An 11,992-nucleotide genomic window follows, 5' to 3' on the forward strand; every position below is an offset into this window, starting at 1 on the left:
TCACAAGTAGAGCCATACTAATAATGATATCAAAGGTTTTGAAAGTTAGCTGTAAATAGTGATTTCTGACCTTCATGGTACATTAGCAGCACCTGAGGCACCAAGGGTAACTTTTTACTTGGATCCTCCCTCCACAGATTCTGATAAGCGGCCTTTGTCCGGGCCCAACTGTGGTATTGCATAAAGTTCCCAAGTGTTTCTAATCTGCTGCCAAAGATGAGAAACACTGATCTAGTAACTTAGGGTTGGACTGCTTCCGCAAGTCATCTGCAGGATGGCTAAAAACCCAAATGTTTTGCTTTTCTCCAAGTTATATTCTCTCCTGACAAACAGGTGTGTCATGTCTTCTAATTAAACAGCATAGTTTGCTGAAAACCAGCAAATACTGTTGTACTTGGGCATCGACCACATCACACAGCCCTCGATTTCTCCCGGTGCGCTCACTGTTTTATATTCAGGTAATGAACTGCCATTAGTTGGAGTAGAAGAGCCTTGCTTGGTCTCAGAGCTGTTTTATTACTGCCCATCTTGCTGGGTTCCTATCATGAACAGTATCATCGACCTTCTGAGTTATAATGAGAAACACTAACAAAGCTACACAGATGGTAATTATGGAGTAGCCATGACCCTTACCTGATAGGGGTTTTGGAACTCTGTGGCAATAACTGTATAAGGTATTACAGTGCTGGAAATTCTACTTAATAAAATTAGACACAAAGATTGCTGCAATTATCCTATCATAATGCAACCAAATGCTTAAGAATGTTAAGTGATGCATTTTTAATGATCAGTCCAGAGTGCCTATCTACTTATCTGCTTACTAATAAAGTACTAATACATTTTAATTTAAATACATGTGCTGAAATTCTTTTTACAGTTGATCCTCATTTCTATAAATAAAAGTGTATAATAAAGGACAAAAAATAAGTTATATTTAACTATAAGAATGACTCAAATAATTTAGACTTTTGCTTAAAAAATAAGAAAATAAGGGATTGGCAGGTGGCGTGGTGGTTAAGGGCACTGGACTTCCATATGGCTGACATCAGTTCGTATCCCAGATCTGGTGGCTTGTTTTCTCACTTTCTCTCCCTCTCTCACTCTGTTCTTTTCTTGTCAAATTAAAATAAATAAGTAAATAAAGTAATTCTTTAAAAAATAAAAAAATAAGAAACATAATAAAATGAAATTATGATTCCTTAAAAACATGCTCTATTTTCTTTCTTTCTTTCTTTCTTTTTTAGAGATTTTTACAATAGGGCACATGAGCTCACTGGACAGACAGAGAGATGGAAAGTGAGAAATCACACCCCAGAGGGGATGGTCAGGCTGCACTACAATCCCTTTTCCTCCACTTTTCTCTTGGGATTTTGGGCACACATGCAAATGTGCCAGCATGAGTTTTAAGCCTTCTGGTCTGAGATTTGAACTGTGGTCGACTACTTGGGAGTCCAGCCACTTAACTGCTATGCCATCTATTGGTTCTCTCTCTTTTGAGAGAGAATGGTAGAAGTAATAATCCCAATGACTGAGAACAGTATCTCCCACATAGTAGGTAGGTAAAGAGGAAATGAATTAATAAAAGTGGAGGACGTTGCACAGTGTCCACTATATAATAAATGGTTAACAACATTAGGTAATTTATCTTTTGTTGTTATTGCTGAAGATGATTTTAATAATCTAAATAAAAGCCTGGAATGTCCTTTCCTTAATTTTGGTTTCCCATATACATAGCCTTACTTTGGGTTTCAAAGTCACTTGGAGATTCTTCATATCCAAGAGGCTGACTCTGAAACCTACCCTTCTGAACCCAACTTCCTATTCCTTATTCTTTTCTGTTTCCATGGGAAGTCACTTTTCATCCTTCATTGGTGATTAAATCCATATTCCTACATTAACAATCTCTTTAAGACTGTCTTCTTCAATGCAAAACTAGCTTAGTACTCTCTGTTCCCTTGCTTTGCCTGACCCAATTCTATTTTTGTCAATGCACCTCAATGCCTGGGTGCACTTACCCTTCACTTGGTCCACTTCTGCTACTAAGACCCGTGGGAGCATTGAAAAAGTAAGAGCATGAGGCCACCTGGTTATACTACAAGTCCACATTATTGATTCTCTGCTCACTTCAAAAAAGGCTAACAATCCTTTTATCTATGTTTATTTGTTCTCCTGTCTTACTTTCAACAGAACTTTTTCCAAAGGTTTTGGATTCTTCTCTAGCACCTGAGGATTAAGGAAATGTATGGAACCTAAATTTGAATCATGAAATCTAAATCTCCTCAACTTTTAGCTCAACGTGTTAGTGCATTTTTGTCATGGCCCCCTCTCTAGTGTCTCACAGAGAGAATATCTCCTTCCTCTACTGTGGGCTGATATTCATGTGTGTGCCCTCAGCTGGCTCTCCCCGTCTACTCATTAAGCCACTATTACATTTATGTTTTGTGCCTTTGATTTCTAGATGGTCCCCTTGAGCTTATAGACCTGCTCATTTAATTTCTATCTTAAACTCAAATATATCATCACTCCATCTTACTAATTAAATGTAGGAACATACATTTCTTATCCCCTTTACTGGCAGCCTTATTGAAAGGATACTTTCTTTGTGCTCCCTAAACTCCTTTTGACCTTTTAACTAGAAGCTGGGTTCTGCTCTCCCCTCTGCAATAACTTCTGAAAGGTCCCTGTTGATTCTGATTTCAGTAGCTTTCCTTAACTTCTTCCTCTAGAAGTATTTAATACAATTCATCAGTGTTCCTGCTTGAATATATATTTTTTCACCTCCAGCTCCTATTGCTATTGTTCTATAGAGGATTTTCCTCTTACAAATCCATTCATTTTACACTCCTTATTGATTTTTCCCTTCTGCTTCCTTCCCCTAGGTGACCCTCAGGACTACAGCACGTTTCCAGTCTCACAAGTATCACATGAGGACAATATGCCACTATGTTATTGCTTTGTGGATATATACTCTCAGTAAGTTCTTCTCTTTCTGAAATGCAGTCCACCCACCTCTCTTGGCACTTTTGTTCTTTCTACGCTCTTGATCTATGCAAAATTTTATTTCTATGTTCTTCCGCCAAAGAACTTGGCATATGCCTTTAATGACCACTACTGTGAGGCTGACTCCTAGTATGTGTTCTCTAATTTATTCCCTCTGCAGTGGTTGTGCCTTTCTAATTACACACTAGGTGTTTCCTTAAAAAAAAAAAAAAAATCCTTTGACTGCTTAGCGTATACAAGATAAAACTGAGAATGTTCTACCCCTTCTACGTCTGCTTCCCTATCAACGTCCTCCATTTCCATCCAGGCTCTTAATATAAAATGACAAAACCACCTTTCAGGATCTTCCTTTCATGTGTCTCATTCAATTGTTTCCCAGAGCCTTCCTTTTCCTTTGTTTGTTGTTTTTTGTTTTCCTGCACTACTTCTTACCTCTCTTTTCATGGTTACTATGCAATGTTGGTTCTCTTATCACTGTTTACTAACAGGGTCTTCTTGCCTCTAGATTCTTGCACAACCAAAATTTCTTCCACAACTGCTAGCCAAACTGATTTACTTCCTTTAAACCAGTGTTTCTCTAAAAATCTTTAACAGATGTTAAAAAACCTATTTTACAGAATAAAAGTCAGCTTCTTATCCTGGCATCAGTGATCTGGCATCACCCAATGGGCTTCTCTCACTTTTTTTTATTTTTAAGGTTTATGAAATAAGGTATGTATGTTTGCTGGAGAGACAGTGAGAGGGAAAGTGAAAAAATCAGTGCACAGAGGGATGGCCATGCTGTAATCCCTTCTCTCACATTCTGTTGAGATTTGGGCCATGCACACACACCTGACACAATTTTCATACCGCCAGATCTAGGATTTGAACCATGGGAGAGTCCAGCACCTTACCCACCAATGCCATCTACTGACCCCTACTATCTCTTTTCCCTGTTCTCCTATATTTAAATTTAGATGTTAGTGGTAAATGCTTTAAACCTTCACACCTGGCACATTTTCTCACAACCACTAGTCTCCTGGATTTGCCTTTGCAAGTTCCCCTTACCTATTAAAACTTGCTTATTCTTTTTTTTTTTTTTTTAGAAGTTTTTGCTATAGGGCGTGTGTGCTCGCCAGACAGAGAGAGACAGAGAGACAGAAAGCGAGAAATCACCCCCCAGAGGGGATGGCCACGCCGCGATTCCGTCTCCTCCATTTTCCTCTCAGGATCTTGGGCACGCATGCACACATGCCCGGCGTGAGTTTAAGCCACTGGGTCTGGGACTCAAACCGCGGTCGACTACGTGGGAGTCCTGCGACATAGCCCTTACACTAACTGCTGGTCCCAAAACTTGCTTATTCTTAAACCAGTACAAATGTGACATTCCACACAGCCTGTTTCTCACACAAACCTCCTCCTTCCAACCTGAAGATAATTTTCCTCTTCCACTTTCTTCTATAACTTTCAGTCTCCGTCTCTCTCAAGAGAACTGGTCACTTCTTATTGAGTATTATGTTAATTTTTCTATACATGTTATCATCTCTATTATAGTAAATACATTGGCTTAATATTTGAGACTATTAATAAATATTGCCTGAACAATTACTATAAACTATATATTCCCACAGAGCTATGCAGTCGGTACTTGGGATCTAGCTGCTTTAACCACACCACCACTAGTTGGCACACAATTCCAAGACTTTTCAAGACCTTATCATATAACAAGAATTGTAGGGATTTAGTTCCATTGTATTTTAGAATTTAAGATATAAAGCTTTGCAACAATGCACAGTAGAAAAGGACTTCAAAAAGTAAATATGCAATGTGGAAAAATACTGTGTATCTCAATAGAAGTTGGTAAATCAACAGAAATTGTGATAAAATACATTTGATCATTCGGTTATGCTAAAATACAAAGCCTGCATTTTCACTAAGAAGATAATATATCCTGTCTGAAAGCAGAGAGAGTAGGAGGCTTTAAGAGACAGCTATATTTGGTTTTTAGAAGTCTGGACTTGGTAGCTAGATTGATTGGATTTAGAACCCAATTACAAATGTGGAACCTACAACAAATCATTTAATTTCTGTGCCTCAATTTTATCATCTATAAAATGTGGATTATATGAATTAATATATGTAACACTTTTGGAATAGTAACACCAGAAAATACTATAATTTTTAGATATTATGTTTATTAAGGAAGAGGAAAACATCTATTTCCTAAGTTTATAACTAGCTTTATTGTGCACTACGGGGGAGTCCTGCGACATAGCCCTTACACTAACTGCTGGTCCCAAAACTTGCTTATTCTTAAACCAGTACAAATGTGACATTCCACACAGCCTGTTTCTCACACAAACCTCCTCCTTCCAACCTGAAGATAATTTTCCTCTTCCACTTTCTTCTATAACTTTCAGTCTCCGTCTCTCTCAAGAGAACTGGTCACTTCTTATTGAGTATTATGTTAATTTTTCTATACATGTTATCATCTCTATTATAGTAAATACATTGGCTTAATATTTGAGACTATTAATAAATATTGCCTGAACAATTACTATAAACTATATATTCCCACAGAGCTATGCAGTCGGTACTTGGGATCTAGCTGCTTTAACCACACCACCACTAGTTGGCACACAATTCCAAGACTTTTCAAGACCTTATCATATAACAAGAATTGTAGGGATTTAGTTCCATTGTATTTTAGAATTTAAGATATAAAGCTTTGCAACAATGCACAGTAGAAAAGGACTTCAAAAAGTAAATATGCAATGTGGAAAAATACTGTGTATCTCAATAGAAGTTGGTAAATCAACAGAAATTGTGATAAAATACATTTGATCATTCGGTTATGCTAAAATACAAAGCCTGCATTTTCACTAAGAAGATAATATATCCTGTCTGAAAGCAGAGAGAGTAGGAGGCTTTAAGAGACAGCTATATTTGGTTTTTAGAAGTCTGGACTTGGTAGCTAGATTGATTGGATTTAGAACCCAATTACAAATGTGGAACCTACAACAAATCATTTAATTTCTGTGCCTCAATTTTATCATCTATAAAATGTGGATTATATGAATTAATATATGTAACACTTTTGGAATAGTAACACCAGAAAATACTATAATTTTTAGATATTATGTTTATTAAGGAAGAGGAAAACATCTATTTCCTAAGTTTATAACTAGCTTTATTTTTAATGTTTTCAGAACCCTATTAATTTTTTAGATAGAATTATAACTTTTATAGCACTAAAATTCCTGTAGATCTAGGAATTTTTAGTTGTTGTAAGTTTCAGTCATTTGTTGAAGGACCCCCAATTAGTTACTGGCTGAGATGAGAAAATGATCTATCTATTTATCTAATAGTCCTCTCTAAAATGATCCACATATCTTATACAACGAGGTATTTGAAGTTGTTATGCAAACTTGTTCTTTCCTTGATATTAAATTTCAAATTTATGTACCATATTTTCCCATAAATTGTATCACTACTCTTTAGAAACAATTTCTTTCTTTCAAAGTTATTTAAATATCATTTTATATATATTTTTTTCTTTGCTATATCAAGATTCTAGTCAATCTTACTAAACAAATAACCAAGATCTCTGGTAAAAAATTCCAAAGAAAGTTTGAGAGACTATAGTTCAGGTCTAGGTTGCTATTTGTAATCATCAAATAATACAGTACTAAACTGTTAGCGTTTAGAACTATACTAACATTTTCATTTATTATTAATTATAATAAAGAAAATTACTAAAATGAGCAGTTTATTTTTTACATAAATGGCATGAATAATTGAAATCTTCATACATTTTTGATCTTATAGATACAAAGCCTTCACTTGGTTAACCATTTGATAGTTTTAAAAAACAATGAAAAATTCAGTAATCTGAATTTCTCTACTTCTTTCCTTATTCTGTCCACCATAGCAAATATAGAAAACTATTCTGGGGCTGGCAGGTGGCGTGGTGGTTAAGGTTACTGGACTCCCACATGGCTGATTATAGTTTGAGTCCCAGACCTGACGGCTTGCTTTTTCACTTTCCTCTCTCTCTCTCTTTCTCTCTGCCCCTAACTGTTCAAATTTAAATAAATAAATAAATAAAGATAAATAAAATGATTCTTTAAAAAATAAAGAAAGTTATTCTATTAGCATGATGAATAATTAACTGCTGAATGTGATTAAAGATTTTTCCAGCTAAAAATCTAGAAGTTTGGTGGAATATTGCACACACACCAATCATTTGAGCGTGCAGGTCTCTAGAGAAGTTTTTACTTTATGAGTCTATGCTGGCTTAGACTGAGCCAGAAAGCTTACTCAAATCCTGCAGAGTCTATGAAACCCAAACAATTTAAATGCTATTTTTAAAGGATCAGAAAAAATATATATAGTTCTGCTAAATACAAGCAAATGACTTCCTTTGTTGCCAAAGAACCCATTTACAGACAAGTATGGGAATCAAATATCTTAACCTGTGTTTAAAGGCCTGTATTTCCAATAAAGAAGTAGTGTATTTTTCCTTTTCCTTAATTTTTTTTTTATAATCCTTATAATCAGATAAAATTCTAAGCTTCCAAAAGGATGTACAGCAGTTGGTGCAGATTTTAATCTTTCCTTTTACATTTTATGCTTATAAGGGGTCAAAATAAAGAAGGGGGTTAGCTGGAATCAGATGTTTTAAAAATATTTTGGTTACTGCGATAAAAATAAATTGATATGTAAATGTGATATTCAATTTATTACACTGAAAATACTTTTTTCCTTTTTTTATTTATTTTATTTTTTGTATATACTTTCAATCATATTGTTTGGCTTACAATGAGACCATTTCGATATGTGCACATTTCTCCCCAGACCCCTTGATCAAAATGTCTTCAGCAGATAACACCACCCCTCCCCATCCTGTCACTACCCCTGTTTTGTCTCTTCTCAATAGACGCTAAGGAATTCTTGCAAATTATCTCCTAAACCACTGGGAGTAATAAATTATGTGTGTTTTTCTCTCCAAAAAACAGACATTCAAAAATTCTGTCTGAGGTCGGAATTTTTTACTTCTCTCAAAATTAACATATATTCAATTTTAACATGAGTAAACAAGAAAATTGAAGGGTTGAAAATTTTAAAGCTCAACTTTTTTCTCTCTTTTCCCCAATTCTTTATTCTAGAAGCTTACAATAACAAGTTTCCTTGTGCTGTTGGTTTAATATCCCTTATTACATAGACACTTCTTAAAGGCTTTGATATCATCTATTTCTGCTCCTTTCCTGTGGTTTAAAAGCGTATTTTAGTTGGATTGACAAAAGTCTAATATAAAACAAAATCTGGTAGGCAAAAAATTAATAAACAAATTATTAACTATAAGAAACTGTCTTATTGGATTTTGCATAATAATATACATGTTTTTCATTCATTCCAGTGATGAGTTTTGGGGGGAGGGAATCAAATGGCCAAGAGGTAGCAAGAATATTAGAAAATATATTTCTTATTTTTCAATTGGATAATTATGAAGAGACCACATTAAATGCAAAAACTGTAAATAAATAATTGGTTAAAAAATTATAAACAATCTTAATGCCACCTCTGAAAAATACAGGAAAAGAACTAAGTAAGAAATTGAGATATTAGCAGCCATTAAAGGTTTTAGTGGTGAAAAATACTTTTAGGGCATAGGAAAATACTGATGAGCCATCAACTTTCAAATTGTGGAAAAATACATATGGAAAGAAATGTGCTGGAAGGAAATACAATAAAATGCTAAAAGAGAAGGTTCATTTTTGTTTCTTAATTGCCTTTAGGTACTGTCATATGTTTTTTGCAGTGCATAGAAGTTACATTATCAGAAATAAATATAATAATATTTAATTCTTGTCAAGTACATTCCTCATTTACTATTTTATAGCACTTCATCAGTTAAGCAAGACAGGGAAAATAATTTCCATTTTATAGTTGAGAAAATGGAATAATTTCCCGATTGGAGGAGCTTGAAATAAAGCCAGACCCTCCAATGCCTGCTTTAATGTTTCTTCTATAATATCACAATAAAATGATACAGGAGGCAATATATGTGAAAATTTTTTGAGTTATTCATGATAAAGACATACAGTTATATTATTTATTTTTATTAATTTACTTGGTCATTTTTAGAAATTCTTAATTCCAACTCGATGAAAAGTGAATAAATTTCATTTTTCTTTTTTTTTTCTTTCTTTTTTCCCCCCATCTTTATTTTTATTTTTTTTTAGCGGTTTTTGCTATAGGGTGCATGCGCTCGCCAGAAAGACAGAGAGAGACAGAGAGACAGAAAGCAAGAAATCACCTCCCAGGGGGGATGGCCATGCCACAATCCCTTCTTTTTCATTTTCCTCTTGGGATCTTGGGCATGCACACACATGATCTCAGTGTGAGTTTAAGCCACCAGGTCTGGGACTTAAACCAGTCAACCACATGGGTGTCCAGCGACATAGCTATTTACGCCGAGTGCTGGTCCCCGAAAGTAAGTAAATTTCTGAGATCAACAAATGTTAATAAAGAGAATTGTAAAAGTAAGTAATACATGTCAGAAATAACTAATAATTACATCTATGCTTGATTTGTTACAATAGCAAGGATTACAGGAAAACTTAAAATTTTGTGGTTTATTTTAGGAATAGAATTAGCAGGGTACTCCAAGTAAGAATGAAGGTGCCATGTCCTGCCATGGTGGCCCAGGTGACGGTGCCCTGCTGCATGAAGAGGATGATGTGGAAGGCTCAGGTTCAGATCCTGGAGTCACCCCAGTATACAGGTCATGGTGGTGCATACAAGAATTCTAAGCCAACAGGAGGCTGGGCAGGAGGACTGTGTCATGGTGAGACCCTATGGAAAATATTCACCTCACTCTCTTATTTGAAAAAAAAAATGAAGAAAGTCATATCACAAATATTAATGATAACCGGGCTCAGCAGGCATGGTAGTTAAGGCGACTAAATCCCATTGTCAACAACTGTGCCATTTGAATCTCTGACCTAGTGGCTTGAAAAACATGCCAGGCACCTGCATGCCCGAAATCCACAGAGAAGAATGGAGAAGAGATTGCTGTATGGCCATTCCTCTGGGGGGTGATTTCTCATTTCCCCTCTCTCTGTCTATCTCTGGCTAGGGTACATGCTTACTAACAAACTTTTTTTTTTTTTTTTAAAGAAGAACATTGTAATGTAAGACGTGAAGGGTAAAAAGTTAAATAGACTTGAAAAAAATGTTAAGTTTCCAGTAAAGAAAGCCATTTTAATCAGTGAAAAATTAAAGTGGAAATTAATATCTTTATAACTATTTATTGAGAGTCAGTCACTTTTGGGGCACAATACAGAAATGAAAGCACTCATTAAGTATTCAGCCAGGTTCTTTATCAGAAGTATACACCACTCTACTAGTGGGCTTGGTTAACTCCTGTGCATCCATACTGAGGCCACTGATGCCAGCCTGTTTCCCTCACCGAGCATACATGTGACCAGAGCCAGACAGTGGGGAATTCAAGGGCAGAGACTGCCTATCCATCTTGGTAGGGGCAGAGCCAAGTACAGTGTCTAACAGTATGTATGCAGGCATATTTGTATAAGGAGTCAAACTCACTGCAATAAGCTAAACTAAACCACCTCAAATTTCTATGTGTTAGAAAAAAATGCATGATACATCCCCAAATTAATTAAATAATTTGGAGGGTTAGCTGCATTATCATGTGACTTGTCTACTAGTTACCTCTTCCATTGAAGACAATAGTCTTTGAACATTCATACGGGACTGATGTGTTCAATGAAACTCAGCCATTTTCCAGACGGCTACCTGTAAACCCTTGATAAGAGTCACGAATGTAAAAGACGACAGCCAGAGAAGTTTCATTATGAAAAGTCACTTGTTTTCAATAAATATATTTCTCCCTCCTTTGTTTGAGACACAGGTGCTGAGAAAAATTGCTCAGTGTTCAAGACTGATTCTGAATGACAACTGACTGACCCTCAGCCTCACATACAAGGAAACAGTGACAAGGGGCTATAGAAACTGGGTTACATTTTCATGCCACTTCTGTCTGGCAATATCTACTCAACTCCACCCGATGGAGCCAAGCAGGAAAGGTGGGTCATATTAGGAAGATCTACAAACTTCTCAATAGCTGAAAATCCAGGCTTTTGTTTAAAATAGCTCCATTAAAAATATTGGTAACTTTTGAAAATATAAACTACTATGAAGGCCAAACAAAACACATCTGCAGAGCATATCTGACACACAACTTCTGGTTTATGTTGTCACAATTGATTACTCAATAGTGGCACACCTGATGGAAATATTTCTGAAATTTTATGTGATTAGGCTGTTAAAATGTCAAGGAAACAAGTATTCAAGACAGTGTATACTATTATTCCACATGCAATATGTATACCTTAAAAAATACCAGGTATTTGGGAACCAGCAGTTAGCGTAATGGCTATGTTGCTGGACTCCCACGTAGTCGACCACGATTTGCGTCCCGGACCCAGTGGCTTAAAACATGCTGGGCGTTTGTGCGTGCGTGCCCAAGATCCCAAGAGGAGAATGGAGGAGAAGGGATTGCAGCGTGACCATCCCCGCCCCGGGGGGTGATTTCTCACTTTCTGTCTCTCTGTCTCTCTCTGTCTGTCTGGTGAGCAAAAACCTCTCTCAAAACAAACAAACAAACAAAAAAAAACAGGTATTTCACAAACTCCATTTATTACACAAATGAATATTCGAGTCTAGAAGATTGTACAGAATAGTATGTGTAACTATCTAAGGCCTTATTTTAAATATGGTATAACTGAGTTTAGGTCACAGGTTCAAGTCGGTTCTCACTGTGTGCAGATGTGTGATTGCATTTTTGAACGATGACTAGCCAATTATAATGACTATGAAGTTCTGTCATAACTGACATTTTAAATAAAGCATTACACTAAGAAAGCCAAAAATTTAACCTCATTATAATCACTCTAGGTATTCAGAATTCTGTTAATCATGTAGGGAA

At 35.9% G+C, this 11,992-nt stretch overlaps 1 protein-coding gene across 1 annotated transcript in view; it reads right to left on the minus strand.

Annotated features, from left to right (window-relative positions):
- Positions 1-633: 633 nt before the first annotated feature.
- Positions 634-11,992, minus strand: part of LOC102478346 (polypeptide N-acetylgalactosaminyltransferase 13-like) — a gene marked incomplete at its 3' end in the record, with an annotated part of 24,347 nt that continues 12,988 nt past the window's right edge. The window contains exons 5-6 of the mRNA XM_014585233.1: positions 3,487-3,585; positions 634-694 (exon numbers count right to left, since the gene is read on the minus strand). Coding sequence (XP_014440719.1) covers positions 634-694; positions 3,487-3,585 — 160 coding nt within the window. The remainder of the gene's footprint in view (positions 695-3,486; positions 3,586-11,992) is intronic.

Source organism: Tupaia chinensis, unplaced genomic scaffold, assembly GCF_000334495.1.
Source record: "Tupaia chinensis unplaced genomic scaffold, TupChi_1.0 Scaffold149325_1, whole genome shotgun sequence".
Lineage (NCBI taxonomy): Eukaryota > Metazoa > Chordata > Mammalia > Scandentia > Tupaiidae > Tupaia > Tupaia belangeri.